The sequence below is a fragment of the Entelurus aequoreus genome, linkage group LG01 (assembly GCF_033978785.1).
Source record: "Entelurus aequoreus isolate RoL-2023_Sb linkage group LG01, RoL_Eaeq_v1.1, whole genome shotgun sequence".
Taxonomy (NCBI): Eukaryota; Metazoa; Chordata; class Actinopteri; order Syngnathiformes; family Syngnathidae; genus Entelurus; species Entelurus aequoreus.
The window spans coordinates 78,838,274-78,861,065 of record NC_084731.1 but is presented as its reverse complement, the minus strand read 5'-3'; the positions used below and the strand labels follow the sequence as shown (position 1 = coordinate 78,861,065).

The window sequence follows — 22,792 nt, the reverse complement described above, 5'->3', positions numbered from 1 at the left end:
TGGACTTATTTGACTGATTTTTATTTTTATTATTATATTTTGAAAAATTTGGGTGGGGGGAAAGAACATCTGATTTGTATTGTATTGATTTTTTGTTAACTGTTTAAAAAAATAATAATAATTAAATAAACAAATGTAAAAAAAACAAAAACCCAAAAATAACAATCGCAATTAATTACTTAAAATCACTTTTTTTTTCTTTACAAACCTAGTATTTAATTGTATTTCTGTACTGTATATATCAAAAATTCAATAAATAAATGTTTTCTTTTTTAATTTTTAAAAAAAGAACAAATAATAGCGAATAATTAATTAAAATATATATTTTTTTACACACCTAGTATTTTATTGTATTTATGGACTGTAAATGTAAAAAATTCAATAAACAAATGTTAAAAAAAAAAAAAAAAGAACAAATAATCTCAATTATTTAATGGATTTTTTTTTTTTTTTTGACACACCCGGTATTTAATTGTATTTCTGGACTGTATATGTAAAACATTCAATAAACAAATGTTTAAAAACAATCAAAAATAAATAAAATTCGCGATTAATTAATACAACTTTTTTTTTTTGACACATCCGGTATTTGATTGTATTTCTGTACTGTAAATGTCCAAAATTCAATAAACAAATGTTAAAAAAAAAAAGAACAAAATAATGGAGGGATTAATAAATAAAAATTTTTTTTTTTTTGACATATCTAGTATTTAATTGTATTCCTGGACTGTATATGTCAAAAATTCAATAAACAAATGTTGTTTTTTGAAAAGGACAAGTAATCGCGATTAATTAATAAAAACATTTTTTTGACACACCAAGTATTTAATTGTATTTCTGGACTGTATATGTCAAAAAATCAATAAACCAATGTTTAAAAAAACGAAAACAAAAAAAATAACAATCACGATTGATTAATTAAAATATATATTTTTTTGAAACACCCAGTATTTAATTGTATTTCTGGACTGTATATGTCAAAAATTCAATAAACAAATGTTTTGTTTTTTTAAAAGAACAAGTAATCGCGACTAATTAATAACAACTTTTTTTTTGGACACACCCAGTATTTAATTGTATTTCTGGACTGTATAAGTAAAAAATTAAATTAACAAATGTTTAAAAAAAACAAACAAACAAAAAAATAACAATCACGATTAATTAATTAAAAACATCTTTTTTGACACACCCAGTATTTAATTGTATTTCTGGACTGTATACGTCAAAAAATCAATAAACCAATATTTAAAAACAAAACAACAAAAGAAATAACAATCGCGATTGATTAATAAAAATAGTTTTTTGACACACCCAGTATTTAATTGTAACCCAGTATTTATTTGTATTTTTGTACTGTATATGTCAAAAATTCTATAAACAAATGTTTTTTTTTTTAAAAGAACAAGTAATCGCGATTAATTAATAAAAACTTTTTTTTTGGACACACCCAGTATTTAATTGTATTTCTGGACTGTATAAGTAAAAAATTTAATTAAAAAATGTTTAAAAAAAACAAACAAACAAAAAAATAACAATCACGATTAATTAATTAAAAACATCTTTTTTGACACACCCAGTATTTAATTGTATTTCTGGACTGTATATGTCAAAAAATCAATAAACCAATATTTAAAAAAAAAAAAAAGAAAAAGAAATAACAATCGCGATTGATTAATAAAAAATGTTTTTTTGACACACCCAGTATTTAATTGTAACCCAGTATTTATTTGTATTTTTGTACTGTATATGTCAAAAATTCTATAAACAAATGTTTAAAAAACAAAACAAATAAGCACGATTAATTAATCAAAATAATGTTTTTCACACACTTTCATTTAATTGTATTTCTGGACTGTATATGTATTAGATTCAATAAACAAATGTTAAAAAAAAAAAGAACAAATAATCGCGATTAGGTATGTTCGATAATGGCTTTTTTGCCGAAATCCGATATTCCGATATTGTCCAACTCTTAATTACCGATACCGATATATACAGTCGTGGTATTAACACATTATTATGCCTAATTTGGACAACCAGGTATGGTGAAGATAAGGTCCTTTTTTTAAAAAAAATTATAAAATAAAATAAGATAAATAAATTAAAAACATTTTCTTGAATAAAAAAGATAGTAAAACAATATAAAAACAGTTACATAGAAACTAGTAATTTATGAAAATGAGTAACATTAACTGTTAAAGGTTAGTACTATTAGTGGACCAGCACCACGCACAATCATGTGTGCTTACGGACTGTATCCTTTGCAGACTGTATTGAAATATATTGATATATAATGTAGGAACCAGAATATTAATAACAGAAAGAAACAACCCTTTTGTGTGAATGAGTGTAAATGGGGGAGGGAGGTTTTTTGGGGCGGTGGACTAATTGTAAGTGTATCTTATGTTTTTTATGTTGATTTAATAAAAAATAAACCTAACAAAAATAAAAAACAATACCGATAATAAAAAAACCGATACCGATAATTTCCGATATTACATTTTAAAGCATTTATCGGCCGATAATATCGCCAGGCCGATATTATCGGACATCTCTAATCGCGATTGATTAATTAAAATCGATTTTTTTTTACACACCTAGTATTTAATTTTATTTCTGGACTGTATACGTCTAAAATTCAATGAACAAATGTTAAAAAAAAAGAACAAAATAATCGCGATTAATTAATAAAAACTTTTTTTTTTGATACACCCAGTATTTACTATAACTGTATTTCTGGACTTTAAATGTCAAAAAGTCAATAAACAAATGTTTGAAAAAAAAAAGGGATTTTAGAAATGAAGGGTCTTACCTGTCTGAGTTGGGGGAATTTAGCGACGAGGCCGACCTCCTCTTGGTGAAGAAGTTCTCCTTGACAAGCAGCCGCACGCTGCCTCCTTCTTGCTGGGCCTTGCTCAGCGAGGCCCGGGCCACCTCGTCTCGGCTGAGGTACCTGCCAGGATGCAAGCATTGGGGGTGTGACATAAGCAGTGTTGTTTATGAAGAGCAACGAGAGAAGAACAGGGAAAATGTGGTCTTTTTAAGATCCTGTGTGTGCACCAAGCAGGACATTTCACTTTTGTTTGATAGCTTCTACTTCCACTGAGAAGTAAAATAGTTATTATTTGTGCCAAACCTCTTCTTGGTGTCGTAGGTCGGCTGCAGTGGTAAGAAGCATAAAGTTTGGACACAGGAATGGGAAGTAGACTATCCTCATCACTTCCTGTTTATGTCCCAGATGGGTGTGTCCCCTGGCAGGGGTCACAATATCCGTGTTGTTGGCGGGTGTAAGACCATACCAACACATTGTTTGCCTGTCTGGTGGCAAAACAACTCATTAATGGCCGCTCTCTGCGTGGAACGAGGCAATCTTTGGGGGAGATACGTCAGGACATTGTTAGGTGATGATGCAAACCTTCTCTGGTCTTTCTACTTGGACATCCCAGCAGTCCTTCCTACCTACAACTTGGTGGACAATAGGCCCTTTTCCACCGCAGGAACTGTCTCATTTACATAAGTTCCCCCTGTGTCTCCACCACCCGAGTAGATTTAGTTCTTTAGGAACCATTTTTACTTCCTGCCAGCAAGGTGGGACTTTTGAAAAAGTTAGATGGGGCGGGCGGTGTGGTGTATTGCTGATTTGTTGAACACAGTTCCCAAAACTTCTTTGACCGCCATTTCAGAGTATGCAAGGTGTACAATATAACTAAGACGATTCATATTTACTAAACCGTCCCATGTGTGATGTCTGTCGGAGTGTTTTCATGCATATTTGTACGTGCTGTCGTAATGTAATCAAACTAGCGTCGTTAGCATGAGCTAATATGCCAACACGTTTACGAGTGTCTTTGTTGGTATTATTAACTTACAACGGCATTCTTTTTGTATTGTTTCAGTTTCACAAATTCCTCAGTAAATTCACCAAAACGTCACCGTGGAGTTGTTGAGTCTGTTTAGCTGATTGGAGAGCTAGCTTTCGCAGCTAGTGGGTCCATGACGATGACTTCTGTTTTGTTAGATCAGTCGTTTTACTGCCGTGTTACAGGCACCGTTTGGAAACACTTAAGGTATGTAAATAAGCTTTTACAGAATATTTCTGTGTAAATAACTCATTTCACAACGTATGTATCTGCGGCTTATAGTCTGGTGTGGCTAATACAGTGTATGAAAAAAGTGGGTGTGGCTTATATACTAGTGCGCTCTATAGTCTGAAAAGTATGGTAATGTATATCATAGGGCCGTTTCCGACTAAGAATGTTCATATTCAAGTTTAATTTATTCGACTATGGGCAAATCAATCAAATTGATGCTATATCTTCTTAGCCCTGTCACTAGCCATGAGTCCTGCTCGTCAAACGCTGGTCCGCACACTTGCACGCTCCACACCAGGGCTGCCCATTACGGGGTAGGGTGTGTCAGTTGATCGCCAGCCAGGCATTAAAAAAAAAATAAAAAAATTAGCGATCATCGATCTTCACCAAGACGTCACTTTAGTCACTTGATTGACATTCACGGCACCTGAGGGTCTTGTGAGATGACGCTGGCTGCTGCCAGATCATTATTAAGAAAAAATGACCGACAGGAAGGCGAGAAACACTTTTTATTTCAACAGACTGTCGCGCCGTACCTGCCGTCAAAACTCTAAATACTGACTACACAGTTCCTGTCTTCACAATAAAAGTGCTGCTTCATCCTGCCTGCGCTAACAAACTAAGAGTCTCAGAAAGCTGGCGTGCATAAGCTAGCAAGCTACGGAGTTTGCCACCAATTAATTTATTGTAAAGTGTATAGAAAGGAGTATGGAAGCTGGACAAATAAGATGCCGAAAACCAACCACTTTCATGTAGTATTAGACAGAAAGGAGGACTTTTATTCTCCTCCATTTGAAAATGTGGACGTTCATCACTACTGTCTGATTCCAATCAATGCAAGTCATCAGAATCAGGTAATGCACCAACTTATATTCTTGTCTTCATGAAAGAAAGAAATCTATATGTGTTAAACATGCTTGGATTATCCTTAAACACATTTACCTTGTTAACAAAAACGTATCTTTCATAAATAAATCAATATAAATGATATATATGAATGAGGTAGATTCCCTCTACTTGGTCAATTGAAAATTAGCTCGCCTGCAGAAAAAGTGTGGGCACCCCTGGTCTACTTGTTTATTTCTTATTTCTTGAGAATTTCTATTACAACAAACTTGACAAGGGAGAGAAAGAAAAACGAAAGGGACTTTTTCGGAGCATCTGTGTGCTAAAGAACGCTGATCAGTAAAACTATCTTGCAGTGTTTTTACTCAGCCGTAGTCTTTCAAGTATATGCATTTTTTATTTTTTTTTACAAACTTAATTTCAATTACAAAACACTGACATTTATTATCTATATGTTGTTATTTACAGCTGAAATGGACCAATTCATCATTTAATGAAAAACTTGGGAAATTGTTAGTTTGAATGTCCAGGATGAGTGGAATGTGTTAATGTTGGAATCGTTTGAATGGGTTGAAAAATGTGGGAATGGTGGAAGTTTGAAAAATAGCCAATTAATTTTGAATGGGGAAAATGTCCCTAGAAACTGGGAATTCTAGGAAATCCAGGAATTGTTTTTACAATTATTGAAGGAGAACCCACAATTTTGAACAAGCTGAATATTTTGGAGTTGGAACGGTTTGAATCGGATAAAAAAAATGTGGGAATTGTGGAAATTTGAAAAATGTCCCATTCATTTCAATGGGAATTTCATGGAAATTTTGTAATTTCGGGGAAAACGAGAATTTTTAGTAAAATGTTAAAAGACTTGAATGAGTTGAAATGATTGGTGTTGGAATTTTTCAAATCGGTCATGAAATGTTTAAGTAGTAAAATTTTTCCAGGAATTTCGGGGAAACGGGGAATTTTGCCGGTTCAAAAAACAACTTTGTTTTTTATTCTGATTAAGAGGAATGTTTTGACGGTGGAACGGTTGAAAAATGTGGAAGGAGTAGTCGCCAGAAAAAAGGGTGGAAATAGAGCTTTGGAAAACCAGGAATTCTGGAGAATCCTGGAATTTTTTTTAACTTGGAAAAAGGGTAGTTTGAATTTCCAGAATGGTGAATGGTGTTGAAGGTGGAATGGTTTGAATCGGTTGAAAAATGGCCAATTCATTTTGAATGGGAAAAATGTCCCGGAAAACCTGGAATTCTGGGAAATCTGGAAATTTTGGGAATTTGTCAATGTAAAGCCCGCAATTCCCCAATACCATACCATACCATACCAACTTTATTTATAAAGCCCTTTAAAAACAACCACAGTTGAAAAACAAAGGGCTGTACACCACAAAGAAATAAAGGCAAAGGACAGACTAAAAAATAAAATTTAAAACAGAAGTAAAATACACATTAAAAAAGCAAATACAAAATTACCCTAAGAACAATTTTGTTAGATAAAAAGCAGTTAAAAAAGTTAAAAGTTAAAAACAGTTTAAAGTCTCATGCTGGGTTAAAAGCCAGTGAATAAAAATGGGTTTTAAGAAGGGTCTTAAAAATAGCCAAAGAAGGGGCCTGTCTCACATGAAGTGGAAGATCATTCCAGAGTTTGGGGCCCGCAACAGAGAAGGCTCTGTCCCCCCTGAGCTTACGCTTGGATTTGGGTACCTCCAGGATCAGCTGATCAGCTGACCTGAGGGACCGGGTGGGGGCATAGAGGTGGAGCAGCTCAGAGAGGTAAGGTGGGGCAAGACCATGTAAGGATTTAAAAACAAGTAAGATCATTTTAAAATGGACTCTAAAAGACACAGGCAGCCAGTGGAGGGAGGCTAAAACAGGAGTAATGTGCCCTCTTTTTCTTGTGTTTGTTAAAAGTCGGGCAGCTGCATTTTGGACCAGCTGCAGACGTGAGAGAGAGGACTGACTAATTCCAAAATATAAAGCGTTACAGTAATCCAGCCGATATGTAATAAAGGCATGGATTACTGTCTCAAACTGTTGCCTAGAAAGGTTTTTAACCTTAGCCAGCTGACGTAAATAAAAAAAGATGGCTTTCACCACTGTGCCAATCTGACGGTCCAATTTAAAATCACTGTCAATACGAAAACCCAGGTTGGTGATCATGGGCTTAACGTACAAAGCCAAGGGGCCAAAGTCAACAGGGGGAAGCTCACAGGTACCACTAGGTCCAAACACTATTACTTCTGTCTTCTTTTCATTGAAGTTTAAGAAGTTTAGGGCCATCCAGGCCTTGATGTCATCAAGACAAGCAAGTAATGGCTGTATTGAAGAGGCATGATTTTTCTTTAACGGAAAATAAATTTGTGTGTCATCAGCGTAACAATGAAAACAAATACCATGCTTTCTTAGGATTGAGCCCAGGGGAAGTAAATAAATAGAAAAGAGCAGTGGTCCTAAAACTGAGCCCTGTGGGACCCCACATGTTAAGGGAGCAACAGAAGATTCAGAACCAGCAACATTTACAGAGAAGGTCCTGTTAGTCAAATATGACTTCAGCCAACTCAGGGCAGTACCACAGATGCCCACTTGATGTTGTAGGCGGCTAATTAAAATATTATGGTCCACCGTATCAAATGCTGCTGTTAGATCGAGTAAAACTAAAATCACATATCATGCTGCCGCTAGGTGACATTATACGCAAATACGGTGTTAGCTTTCACTGTTATGCTGATGACACCCAACTCTACATGCCCCTAAAGCTGACCAACACGCCGGATTGTAGTCAGCTGGAGGCGTGTCTTAATGAAATTAAACAATGGATGTCCGCTAACTTTTTGCAACTCAACGCTAAGAAAACGGAAATGCTGATTATCGGTCCTGCTCAACACCGACATCTATTTAATAATACCACCTTAACATTTGACAACCAAACAATTAAACAAGGCGACTCGGTAAAGAATCTGGGTATTATCTTCGACCCAACTCTCTCGTTTGAGTCACACATTAAGAGTGTTACTAAAACGGCCTTCTTTCATCTCCGTAATATCGCTAAAATTCGTTCCATTTTGTCCACAAGCGATGCTGAGATCATTATCCATGCGTTCGTTACATCTCGTCTCGATTACTGTAACGTTTTATTTTCGGGCCTCCCTATGTCTAGCATTAAAAGATTACAGATGGTACAAAATGCGGCTGCTAGACTTTTGACAAAAACAAGAAAGTTTGATCATATTACGCCTATACTGGCTCACTTGCACTGGCTTCCTGTGCACCTAAGATGCGACTTTAAGGTTTTACTACTTACGTATAAAATACTACACGGTCAAGCTCCTGCCTATCTTGCCGATTGTATTGTACCATATGTCCCGGCAAGAAATCTGCGTTCAAAGAACTCCGGCTTATTAGTGATTCCCAGAGCCCAAAAAAAGTCTGCGGGCTATAGAGCGTTTTCTATTCGGGCTCCAATACTATGGAATGCCCTCCCGGTAAAAGTTAGAGATGCTACCTCAGTAGAAGCATTTAAGTCTCATCTTAAAACTCATTTGTATACTCTAGCCTTTAAATAGACTCCCTTTTTAGACCAGTTGATCTGCCGTTTCTTTTCTTTTCTTTTCTACTCTGCTCCCAACCCGGGGTGGACCGCTAGCCTGTTCATCAGATGGGGACATCTCTACGCTGCTGACCCGTCTCCGCTCGGGATGGTTCCCGCTGGCCCCACCATGGACTGGACTTTCGCTGATGTGTTGGACTTTCACAATATTATGTCAGACCCACTCGACACCGAGGATGTCGTTGTGGCTTGTACAGCCCTTTGAGACACTTGTGATTTAGGGCTATATAAATAAACATTGATTGATTGATTGATTGACATGATCACCTAAGTCTGTTGCTCGAAAGATGTAATTAAAAACCATTACTAATGCTGACTCGGTACTATGGAGGGGTTTAAACCCAGACTGAAAGACTTCTAAAATATCAGAGTCCTCTAAAAAAGTGTTTAACTGGGTAAAAACAATCTTCTCCAAGATTTTTGAGAGAAAAGGCAGCTTAGAAATGGGTCTAAAATGGGCTAAAACTGAACTGTCCAGACCAGGTTTCTTTAAAAGTGGTTGAACCACGGCGTGTTTAAAACTGGTAGGAACCACACCAGAAAACAAACTGCTATTTAAAATGTTAAGAACAGGCTGCCCTATACAAGAAAACACTTCTTTAAAAAATGTAGGAGGGACAGCATCATGGGGGGAACCTGAGGGCTTCATATGATTAGTTAACTCTTGTAACTGCCGCAGAGTCACTTGCTCAAACTGATTAAAAACAGCAGAGTAGTTAAACGGGACAGAAGGGTCAGAGGTCGGAACAGAGATGAGAGCCCTCGTTGTGGCAATCTTATCAATAAAATACTTTAAAAAGGCATTGCACAATTCAGAGGAGGGTTCCAAACATGTAGGCTGAGGGGCATTAAGAACAGAGTCAATGGTTTTGAATAAAACACGAGGGTCAAGACTATTTGAGGCAATAATGTTTGCCAAATGTTCTCTTTTTGCCTCTTTTACTGTGCTCTGATATCGATGCCAACAGTCCTTTAAAATCTGGAGTGACACCTGAAGCTTGTCCTTCTTCCACCTGCGTTCAGCTTTGCGGCACTCACGTCTGATCGCACGGCTTCTCTCATTAAACCAGGGTTCTGATTTGGTTTTGGCCTTTTTGATTTTTAAAGGAGCCACTGAGTTCAAGACTGTGTCACAGGTGGAGTCAAACAATACATTGAGTTTCTCAGTGTCAGAAAAAACAGACTCTGTGCTAGAAAAAACAGAGTCAGAGGGTAAAAAAACCTGGTTAAAAGCAGTAATAAACTGACCAGCAGTGGAAGGGTTAAAAACTCGACAGAGATGCGCAGGAGCGCGCGCTCCAGCTGTCAAGCGGTTAAAACTGGCCTCAAATATGACAGGCATATGGTCTGAAAGCACATTGTCACAAATGTCAAAGTTAGACACAGGTAGACCATAGGCTTAACAGTTTGAATCGGATGAAAAATGTGGAAGGTAGAGCGCGCCAAAATCTGGAGAAGAAGAAGAAGTTGTTGAATAATAATAAATAGATTATTTTGGTGTAGAAAACCGTACAGTAAGTGTAAATGCTTAGGAGCATTCACACATACGGTTTAAGTGTAACGGGTGCAAGCCAGTGTGGCGGTGCCAGGTGTGTGGTCAGCACACTTGCCTTTCAATACGAGTTCGAGTTTCCGTGCAGAATGCAGTAAAAAGGCTCGGTTACATAAGAATCTATTTTTTCCTTATGAAAGACAATCCTAGACCATTTCTGAGTGTACTCACTGCACGTACGCGTCACATGTCCGCAGCCAGGATTTGAAGCCACAAATTGCGTTTAGTCGGAATCAAATCAAATCGTGCAGGGGAAAAAAATGCCCCTCTTAAAAAGAGTGAAACAAAGTCAAGTTATTTTTGCTTATAATGAGCAAAAATCTGCCAGAGGAACAAGTCAAAATTCTCTTGGTGAGAATTCTTGAAATAAGACATTATATTTAATCTTTAAAAACTTAAAAGTGATCTTGAACTTAGCAATTAAAACTTATTTTTAGCTATATTTACAAGTATTGTGAAGTTTTGTGCCTCATAAACTATTTTTTTTCCTCAGAAGATCTATTGCCTACAAACAAGTTCTTACAGCTCACTGAAAAATGACTACTCATGGGATTGTGACTTGTCTGAAGTTTGTTTAGATATTTTGAATAGAAATGAGAAATATGTACTTGGTGAGACTCTGAGTTTAGTTGTTGTTAGATTCACATCCTTTCTCTTATTTTTCTCTTTAAAGGGGAACTGCACTTTTTTGGAATTTTGCCTATCGTTCACAATCATTATGAGAGACAAGAAGACAAAAGTTGTTGTTTTTTTGCATTGTAACATGTAAAATATGTCTCGTTCTTGGTGGCTAGCATTGCAGCTAATGGGAGTAAGCGAATAAACCTCCAAATTACTTTAAAAATCCATTCAAAAACCGTCAACAATACTTCATTTCTGTTCCCTAACCTGTATAGCAGGGCCGGCCCGTGGCATAGGCCGTATAGGCAAATGCTAAGGGCGCCGTCCATCAGGGGGCGCCACGCCAGTGCCACAAATGTTGGAGGAAAAAAATTAAAAAGACGGTACTATTATTTCTAAATACATAAAATAATCCCACGTTAATTAAAATGCAAAGTAAAGCCTATTTAATAGAAATATTATTTGTTACAACATTACGCCCCCCATCCCCCGGCACGGTGCGCCCCCTCCCTTCCCGTATCATGACTCTTTTTGGACGTCACCACATAAAAAAATCAACACAAGATGTCAAAACGGCCAAAACTGTCAGGTGCCCAGGGAAGAAAAAATAGAAAAGAAGAGGAGGAGAAACGAGAAAAAGACAGAGGTAGCAGGTAGGTAACGTTAGCCTACATGAAATTATTTGTCTGTTACAGAATGTGATAGTAACCTTTAGCATTAAGCTAATGTTACATGATTCGGCAATTCCTAATCAATAAATAGCTAGTTCTGTTTTAAACGTCGGGTTAATATTGTGGAGGGGGCTAAATTGTTATGGAAAATAATAATGTAACGTTAGGTAATTACAGTACTCCCTGGTGTAAAGTAATTTGTAAGTCATTCTAGTTAATGCAATATTAAAAAGCACAAATAGAGAGGATCTGTAGGATCCCCTTTTTTTGTAATATAGTTGTTAAAGTCATACTGGTTTGATATCTTGTTTTGTGCAGTGCCTTATTTATATTGTATTTTTAATTTATTTTATGCAACTTGTTGACACGTATATTCATTTTTTATTTTTTGTATTAATTTATTTATCCATAGTTTTTTTTATCTTGTTAACAATTCTGATTGTTAATTTGCTTTCTTTAAGTAAAAAAAAAGGTCAAAGACAAAGCTATTCGGTTTCTTGTGAGTATATACACTTCACTGCCGATGTGGGAGGACGCCACCTAAAATCTTGCCTAGGGCGCCAGATTGGTCAGGGCCGGGCCTGCTGTATAGTAACCAAGCTGTAGCGACATTGTTATTGTAAGAGCGAACACCGAGGAACTCTTTTTCGAGCGTAGTAAAATTGTTTCCAGTTTATTGGGGTAAGCACTCAATTTATGTCGAAATAGCAAGGCTCCAAATTCCACATTTTGCAGCTTCGAGTCACTTTCACCTCACTCTCTCGGCTTCTGTCTGCTCCAACGTTTCACTCTTCCTTTGTGCTCGCTTCAAGAAGCAGCAATTCATCCTCTGTATAATCAGCTTCAAAAAGATAAGGCTCTTTTGTCCAAAAATAGTCGTTTTCGTTGTCTGTCATCGATTCTGCCATGTTTAGAAGACACACGCGCCTTTGTTTCCGAAAAGAGGACACACATGTTGCCAGAAGTGGGACGTGCGCTGGAAACAGAAATCAATACGCTGAAAAAATCAGTCCAGTTAAATGTAAAAAATTACCAAAACACATATTACATATTGTTATGAAGGTGTCTGTTACTACATTATATATATACTTGCAGTGTGTATATTGTACACATTACATATTGTTATGTATCCTCCTTTTTCACAGTAGATTCCTGGGATTAAAGGCCTCACCTTTTCTCCTCCAAATATATTGCTGGGTATTGTGGCCAAACAGCATAATTTTTGTTTCATCTGACCACAGAACTTTCCTCCAGAAGGTCTTATCTTTGTCCATGTGATGTCAGATGAAACAAAAATTTTGCTGTTTGGCCACAATACCCAGCATATGTTTGGAGGAGAAAAGGGGAGGCCTTTAATCCCAGGAACACAATTCCTACCGTCAAGCATGGTGGTGGTAGAATTATGCTCTGGGCCTGTTTTGCTGCCAATGGAACTGGTGCTTTAAATGGGACAATAAAAAAGGATGATTACCTCCAAATTCTTCAGGACAACCTAAAATCATCAGCCCGGAGGTTGGGTGTTGGGCGCAGTTGGGTGTTCCAACAGGACAATGACCCCAAACACACGTCAAAAGTGGTAAAGGAATGGCTAAATCAGGCTAGAATTAAGGTTTTAGAATGGCCTTCCCAAAGTCCTGACTTAAACGTGTGGACAATGCTGAAGAAACAAGTCCATGTCAGAAAACCAACAAATTTAGCTGAACTGCACCAATTTTGTCAAGAGGAGTAGTCAAAAATTCAACCAGAAGCTTGCCAGAAGCTTGTGGATGGCTACCAAAAGCGCCTTATTGCAGTGAAACTTGCAAAGGGACATGTAACCAAATATTAACATTGCTGTACGTATACTTTTGACCCAGCAGATTTGGTCACATTTTCAGTAGACCCATAATAAATTCATAAAAGAACCAAACTTCATGAATGTTTTTTGTGACCAACAAGTATGTGCTCCAATCACTCTATCACAAAAAATAAGAGCTGTAGAAATTATTGGAAACTCAAGACAGCCATGACATTATGTTCTTTACAAGTGTATGTAAACTTTTGACCACGACTGTATATATATGTACATACGCATACATATATATATATGTACATACGCATACATATATATATATATATATATATATATATATATATATATATATATATATATATATACATACATATATATATATATATATATATATATATATATATATACATATATACACACACACATATATATATATGTATATATATATATATATACACACACACATATACACACACACATATATATTAATATACACACACATACATACAGTATATATATATATACACACACATACATATATACTGTATATATACACACACATATATATACAAATACATATATATATACAGTATATACACATGTATATATATATATATATATATATATATATATATATATATATATATATATATATATATAAATATATATATATATATATATATACAGTATATCCATCCATTTTCTACATATATATATATATATATATATATATATATATATATATATATATATATATATATATATATATATATATATATGCATATGCATACACATACATACATATATATACACATATTATAAGTCTAAGCCTACATTTTAGGACTGGATAAGCCTTTTGGAGAGTCCAGTTGGTTTGAGGAATACCATGACCTAGATGACCAGGAATCTACAAATGCCATCAACATAAAACATACTCTAAAAATGACATCCTCTAAATTTTCATTGCTCCATTTGTGTCTACTTCTGCTCTCCCTCCGTTGAATTCTGGCCATTTCGCCGGTGCAGCAAACTCATTTCCCCCCGCAGGGACCGTCAATCGTCTAATCTACTCCTTCTCGCCCGCCGCTGCTTTCCGCCGCCGAATTTGTTATCCCTGTGCAAAGGTGTGCGAGTTGAGAAAATGCACCCAACGCCACGTGTCACCCCAGACAGGAATTAAAATGACCCGGCCGTGTCAGAGTTGAGGAGAAATACAGTGGAGCGGTTGGCAGAGTGGATGAAATAGAAACAACAACAACAAAAAAGCCTGACTCGCTTGATCCGGCCAAAGGGAAAGGGCCCTCGTCTGCCTTTTAAAAGGAGAAATGGCACAACCGAAGCAATCATTTGACATTTCTTAAAACCTACCTGCGGTGAGAGTGAAGCCAAGTCCAACTCAAAGCTGCCACGACTACACTGTCAATAATACTTGGGTGTCAAAATGAAAGAAACACTCACTGTAGGGATGATAGGCACATTTTACATCAGTTATTGTGACCAACTTTATCACTTATTGTTGCGATATTGTTGACTGTGCTCTTCAAAATCAAATCAAACTATATTTATAAAAACGCACATACGCACGCATACACCATATACTTTCATCAACCATATATTAACGTTGTCCATAAGGGAAACTGGGTCACACACGGCACACTGATAAAGCTTAACCTAGTTATACTATAACAATCTACAAGGTTAATATATTTTGCTTCTTTGTCTTCCCCTCCATTTATCTGCTTTCTTTTGTGAATCAAGTTTTGATTACATATACAGTATGTATTGTTGCATTTGAAACAATTGTATTGTTGATAATAGAGGTAATTATTATTATTCATGATCAATAATCTATTTCTATTAGTATTTTTATTGCTCCATTTGTAGTGCAATAATGCTCATTGTCATTTCTATGTTATTAATATTTACTTCACTAACTGCTTCTTTGCTATAATTTTTCATATCATATTTGTACAAATCCTATTTGCTGATGTTGTTCTGTTGTTGTTGTTTTTGTCGTCTCTATGTCTTATCCCCTTCTCGAGCCTGCAATTTCCCCTTCTGTCTTCTTTTTTCCTTCTTCCTATCCCCTCCTGCTCCGGTTCGGCTGCGCCAAACATTAAATAAATCCATTTAATAAAGTCAAATACCACTAAGGCACTAAGAGAAGTATCCAACACTTCTCTTTTCTAAAGTAAATCTGTACAGCAGATGTGTGCATCTACATCAACAATATGATTTGCCCGAGTGGCTGGACAGGACAAAAAAAAAATAAAACTCTTTTCATACATTAAACAAATGTATCTGAGCCGACATTGTCTCAAAAGATGTAGTTTCTCTTAAATATCCTTCTTTAAAATGGCCTATATCTGCCACCTAATCAACGTTTTGTTCTCCTTCTATCCCGGTCTGGCTACGGCGCAACACTTCCTGCTTCCTGCTAAATTGCAACTTGTGATTGGATAATCACTTTGGAGTGACAAGTGGGTATCCAATCACAGTCTCGTTAACATCAGGCTTCCTAGATAGGCTACTGTCAACAACTTGTGATCTGATTGGCTATCGCAAATGTCTATCAATTGTATGTGTTCTCAAATTCATCCGCTAACCGTCCCGGTGAGTATCCGATCACAGGACGCGTAAAAGTCACGTTCAACGTGAGGCCATCTAGAAGGAATTACTGACAACAACTCGTGATCTGATTGGCTGTCGCAATTATCTATCAACTGTATGTCCCTATTCACTTACAGTGCACAGACGCCCGCATTGTTGCTTTTGAAGGCTTTGGGCAGATTTGGTACAGCATGACAACATAAGCTAGCTGAATTCTGATTGGATACAAACTAAAACTAAAAACAACAGCACTGGAACGAGCATAATATGACATGAAGAGAATAAGAATACTTTTAGATATTTAGGGAAAGTACATAAAAAAATGATTTGATCTTTAATTAGGATCATGATTTCTGGTTATGTTAGGCCAGCAGAGAAGGCCTTGCTGGCCCACCACTGATATATATTTATATACACACACACACACACACACACACACACACACACACACACACACACACACACACACACACACACACACACACACACACACACACACACACACACACACACACACACACACACACACACACACACACACACACACACTCACATATATATACAAGGGCTGTCAAAGCACATACTTTCCTTACATAGAAACCAAGCGACCGTAATATTAGGCTAATTATATAATAAAATATATGCATCAATTACATACACTCTGTCAGAGAGGTAATAATTAAACAATGTGTCTAATATTGAGGTTAGATCACAGCAATGTGAAACAATTTGTCAGGATACTGCAAGCTGTTTCTATCAATGCTATCTTTAGGTTATGCTCTTGTGGCTCAATTTTTAGGAATCAGCCCCTCGGTGCACATGACTGCCAACTCTAATTAAATTAAATTGTTGGTGAACAACTCCAAATTTAAAAGAAGAATGTTCTCAAATGCAGAAAAAGAACCTCTACCCACATATATGTTCAGCACAAACATTGGAATAATGATTCAAATAAAATGTGCCCCGTGTTACGCTATGACTAAAAGAGTAGAAATCTCCCTGGGATGAAATTAAGACAAATAAGAAAATAAAAGCCGATTAGCCATTGGGTGGTGTAGTTATTTCACAGGGGATGCAGCCGTGGCATGAATCAATAATTGATGTTATGCTGAACAAACATTTGTTTTGACAGTCATGTTTGAGCAGCATTATTGCTTGCACTAAAATAAAACTAATAACTGGTACAGCTTAAATACTTAAGGCTAATGATTAGTGTAAATAATAAAAAAAAAAGTGTGTTTTCACCTTGTCTGTAGATTCTGAAAATTCCTTTAAAAACTTTGTTAGTTAATGAGTTATTACTAAATAGTAACAGAATGACTATGTCATTAGTTACCAGGAATAATATTGTGTTACTTTTTTGAAAAACTTTCACATATCTTGCATGTGCTGTTAAAGGAATGTTTCATGACATTACCATTTAACTTACGTTAAGAAACTGATTTTGATTCGATACGATATCAGCAGACATCTCACATACTTTTATAATTGTGTAGTGTGGAATGTTAGAATTGATTGATTGATTGATTGATTGAGACTTTTATTAGTAGGTTGCACAGTGAAGTACATATTCCGTACAATTGACCACTAAATGGTAACACCCGAATACGTTTTTCAATTTGTTCAAGTCGGGGTCCACTTAAATTGATTCAGATACAGATATATACTATCATCATAATACAGTCATCACACAAGATAATCACATTGAATTATTTACATTATTTACAATCATGGGTGTGGTGGGGGGGGGGGGGGGTAGGATATGGACAGCAAGTAGTGGACATAGAGAGAGAGAGAGAGAGAGTGAGAGAGAGAGAGAGAGAGAGAGAGAGAGAGAGAGAGATCAGAAGGCATAAGAAAAAGTATCTGCATTTGATTGTTTACATTTGATTATTAGCAATCCGGGGAGGGTGTAAGTTTAGGGTTGTAGCTGCCTGGAGGTGAACTTTTATTGCGGTTTTGAAGGAGGATAGAGATGCCCTTTCTTTTATACCTGTTGGGAGCGCATTCCACATTGATGTGGCATAGAAAGAGAATGAGTTAAGACCTTTGTTAGTTCGGAATCTGGGTTTAACGTGGTTAGTGGAGCTCCCCCTGGTGTTGTGGTTATGGCGGTCATTTACATTAAGGAAGTAGTTTGACATGTACTTCGGTATCAGGGAGGTGTAGTGGATTTTATAGACTAGGCTCAGTGCAAGTTGTTTAACTCTGTCCTCCACCTTGAGCCAGCCCACTTTGGAGAAGAGGGTAGGAGTGAGGTGGGATCTGGGGTGGAGGTATAGAAGTAACCTGACTAGCTTGTTCTGGGATGTTTGGAGTTTAGATTTGAGGGTTTTGGAGGTGCTAGGGTACCAGGAGGTGCATGCGTAATCGAAAAAGGGTTAAACGAGAGTTCCCGCCAGAATCCTCATGGTGCTTTTGTTGACCAGAGAGGAGATTCTGTAGAGAAATCTCGTTCGTTGGTTAACCTTTTTGATTACCTTGGTTGCCATTTTATCACAGGAAAGGTTAGCCTCTAGAATGGAACCTAGGTAGGTGACCTCATCTTTCCTGGTGATAACAATGTCACCCACTTTTATAGTGAAGTCATTGACTTTCTTAAGGTTGATGTGGGACCCAAACAGGATGGATTCCGTTTTACCCAAGTGTATGGATAGCTTGTTGTCAGCGAGCCAGGTGCAAGTTCTACAGAGCTCAGCACTGAGGATTTTCTCCACCTGTGACTTGTCCTTGCCGGATACCAGCAGGGCAGAGTCATCCGCAAACAAAAACAATTCACAGTCGCATGCCGATGACAAGTCGTTTATGTATATTAGGAACAGTAAAGGTCCCAATATAATGCCTTGGGGGACTCCACAGCTCACCGAGAGGGTGGGGGACGCGGTGCCGTTCACCTCTACCACCTGCTCCCTCCCCTCCAAGTAAGATTGCATCCAGCTCCATGAGGTTTTGTTAAATCCGATTGCTCTGAGCTTATCCAACATTATAGCGTGGTTAACGGTGTCAAAGGCCTTCTGAAGGTCCAGCATGACCATGCCGCAGTATTTGCCCGCGTCCACCTCATGTTTGATGTGGTCGGTCAGATAGAGAAGGCATGTGTCAGTGGAGTGGTTAGTTCTGAAGCCGGATTGAAATTTGTACATGAGTTTATTAGTGGCAAGGTAACTATCGACCTGTTCATAAATTATTTTCTCCATTACTTTCGAAATGGAACTGAGAATAGAAACAGGTCGGTAGTTGCCAGGTTCCAATTTGCTTCCTTTTTTAAAGAGGGGAGTTACTCTTGCTATCTTAAAATCTTTTGGTACTTGGCCTTGTGTAATTGATAGGTTTATTATGTGCGTGATGATCGGGGCAATGATGGAGGCAGAGTCTCTGAGGAATCTGGAGGGAATATTATCAAGGCCGGTGGCCTTGTTTGGGTGGAGCGCGCTCAATTTTTTAAACACCTCATCAGCTGTGACCATTTCTAATTTGAAATCATCGTTGGATACTCCTAGCTTTCTGTAGAATGCTTTAATGTGTTCTACACCAAAGCGACCAGAGTGGTGGGACAGCTTGTTGACAAGAGTTGCGGCTATGCTGGTGAAAAAGGTGTTAAGTCTGCTAGCTACCTTCATTTTGTCTGTAATGAGGGAGTCACCCTCCTTGATGCTGATGTTGGTGAGTCTGGTTTTAAGTTTCTGGCTGCAACCAAGTCTTGATCAAGTGAAATGAATAAACAGAACCATGGTAGGTAACCTGTTTAATATTAATCATCTGGAATTAACTTATTAAATATATTATTATTATTATGCTGTATTTAAGTCAAACTGGAATGGTAATTAATTTTTACAATAATTCATGTAAATAACAGGTTTGTTGCTGGATACTTTCTAATACTCTTCTGTCTTGGAGACTTTGTAAGTAATATACTGTTGTGTATTGAGCTGTATGTTTTGTCTGCATGGTTACACCCAGTGACCACCAGGGGGAGTGCCAGGTGGGTTCATATATGTTGGGTTGAACTTCCGTTCGGTGTGTGGCAATAAAGCTGTCTAACGTCTACACCAGCTCCCGACTCGGCTCTCGTGATTACATAGATAAGGTGAAATATGAGTATGACTGTTAGTGTTACATACTAACAGTCAGTATACAAAAATTGGCGACGAGCACGGATGCGCCTGCCGACGGATTAAGAGGCGGGTGGCGGCGAATCCGCGGAGTTTATCGACGGCTAGCGTTAGCTTAGCTTTGTTAGCATTAGCTCCGCATAGCAGCGGGGGTACGACTCAAGTCGGGACGACCTGCGAGCATGGCGGGCATCCTGGGACAGATGGACGCCTTTGATGAGTCGACGGAGCAGTGGTCGACATACATGGAGAGGTTTGAGCACATCGTGGCAGCAAATGGACTGAATGAGGGGAGGAAGCTGCCGGTGTTTTTCAGCGTGATGGGACCGGCGACGTACGGTCTACTGCGCAGCCTCATCGCCCCAGAGAAGCCGGGCACGAAAACGTATGATGAGGTAGTGACATTGTTGCAAGCACATTTCTCCCCAAAGCCCATAGTGATAGCGGAGAGATATAGATTTCATAAGAGAGATCAGGGGCAGGGGGAAACTATTACACAGTATGTAACAGATCTAAAAAAATTATCAGAGCACTGTGAATTTGGAGCTTACCTGCAGGATGCACTAAGAGACAGGTTAGTGTGTGGGTTGAACAGTGAGTCGATTAAAAAGAGGCTGTTAACAGAGAAGGATTTAACATACCAAAGAACAATTTAACTAGCAGTTTCAATAGAAACAGTGGCACGTGAATCTCAACAGCTTAGTAGCTCACAGAAGGTGAACGCTGTCTCTCTCTCCTTGCCACCGGGCCGTAAATGCACTCGTTGTGGTAGAGTAAATCACAAAATGGAGGAATGTTTTTACAAGGACCAGTCCTGCCACAATTGTGGAAAAAGGGGGCACATAGCTCGTATGTGCAGGGAGGATAAAGGGGGACCGAAGACAACAAATTTTTTTGTGGTTAAAAAGGGACAGAAAACGAAAGGAAAATTCAAAAAGAGGGCCGATCAGGTAGAGGCGGAGACTAAGCCCAGCGACCCAGAGACAACAGATTCAGATGGGGTGGGAGGCTTACATGTAGTGGAGGTAGAAAAAAGCGTTAAACATGATAGCGCTGAGTCAGCGATTATCTGGGTTAGACCCAAAGTGGAGGGACAAACTATAGAAATGGAGTTAGACACAGGTGCGGCAGTGTCGATCATTTCAGAAAAACTATACAATGCTAAATTTAGCCAGTTACGCCTCCGTACCACCAACCTACTGTTGAGATCGTATACAGGGCAGGTTATGACACCCTTGGGGGTAATAAAAGTAGACGTGCGTCTCAACAAACAACGGGCACGTCTCCCCCTGTATGTGGTTAAGGGTGACGCTCTCTCTCTTTTTGGACGAGAATGGTTGCGAAAAGTAAAGTTAGATTGGACAATGATTAAAACTATTCGAGCTACACATTCCATACAGGAAGACCGCACAATGGCGACAGTACTAGACAGCCATGCCAGGGTGTTCCAAGAAGGTCTAGGTACACTAAAGGGCTTTGAGGTGGCGTTAACCCTCAAGCCGGTGCATCAACAGAAGTTCTTCCAAGCACGGGCGGTGCCGTATGCACTTCGGCCGAAGATGGAGGAGGAATTAGAGCGTTTGGAACAGGGGGGCGTACTGTCTCCAGTACAGTTTAGTGAATGGGCTACTCCAATTGTACCCATTGTAAAAAAAAATGGGAAAGTACGTATATGCGGAGATTTTAAAGTGACCTTGAATCCCACGCTTTGTGCTGAACACTACCCCATTCCGAGGATAGAAGATCTTTTCGCATCGCTAGCAGGGGGGCAGCGTTTCAGCAAATTAGATCTGGCGAACGCATATTTACAGGTACCGGTTCAGAAAAGCTCCCGTAAATATCTGACCATTACCACGCAGAAGGGAATGTTTTGCTATAACCGTCTTCCCTTCGGGATCACCTCTGCGCCGTCAATCTTTCAGCGAGTCATGGACCAAGTGTTGCAGGGCCTCCCCAACGTCCATTGTTTCCTGGACGACATTTTGGTGACTGGGGAGAACGATGCAGATCACCTAAAAAACTTAGATGCAGTGTTGGGCCGATTGGGAAAATTCGGTTTGCGAGTACAGAAGGAGAAATGTGAATTCTTCAAGAGTTCATTAGAATATTTGGGGCATGTCATTGATAAAAAAGGGCTACATAAGTCCCCAGAGAAGCTTAAGGCCATAGCGGAGGCCCCAGCCCACATTAATGTGAGTCAGCTCCGTTCTTTTTTGGGCCTGATAAAGTATTATGGGCGTTTTGTTAAAAACATGGCAACCATGCTCAGCCCATTACATGAGCTGTTGCACACCGGAGTGTCATGGAAGTGGTCACCAGAGTGTGAGAAAGCCTTTAAGGCAGCAAAAGACCATTTGCAATCAGAACAGGTGCTAACGCATTATGACCCCAGGTTGCCCCTGCGGATAGCGTGTGACGCGTCGCCGTATGGGGTGGGCGCGGTACTTTCGCACGTGATGCCCGGTGGTGAGGAGAGACCCATAGCCTTTGCCTCTAGGACACTGAGCAAGGCAGAGCAAAATTATGCTCAGATTGAAAGGGAGGCGCTGGGAATTATTTTTGGGGTACGTAAATTCCACGCCTATTTGTACGGGTGCCATTTTACACTACTCACAGATCACAGACCGCTGACAAGTATATTGAGTCCCAGTAAGGCGACGCCACCTATGGCGGCCGCACGACTGCAGCGGTGGGCTTTAGTGTTAGCGGCACACAACTACACAATCCAATACAGGAAAGCAGCAGATCATGGGAATGCAGATGGTCTCTCACGGTTGCCACTGCAGGTAGCGCATGGGGAAAAGCCAGACGCAGTAGATAGGGTGACAGTACATCACCTTGAGACACTCCCAGTGGACAGTGAAGATATTAGGAAGGGAACTAAATATGACCCA

The 22,792-nt window shown here is 38.5% G+C and overlaps 1 protein-coding gene across 1 annotated transcript in view; it reads right to left on the bottom strand.

The window, feature by feature from the left end:
• Positions 1 to 22,792, bottom strand: part of zranb3 (zinc finger, RAN-binding domain containing 3) — a 278,301-nt gene that overhangs the window by 33,944 nt on the left and 221,565 nt on the right. The window contains exon 17 of the mRNA XM_062059225.1: positions 2,813 to 2,953. Coding sequence (XP_061915209.1) covers positions 2,813 to 2,953 — 141 coding nt within the window. The remainder of the gene's footprint in view (positions 1 to 2,812; positions 2,954 to 22,792) is intronic.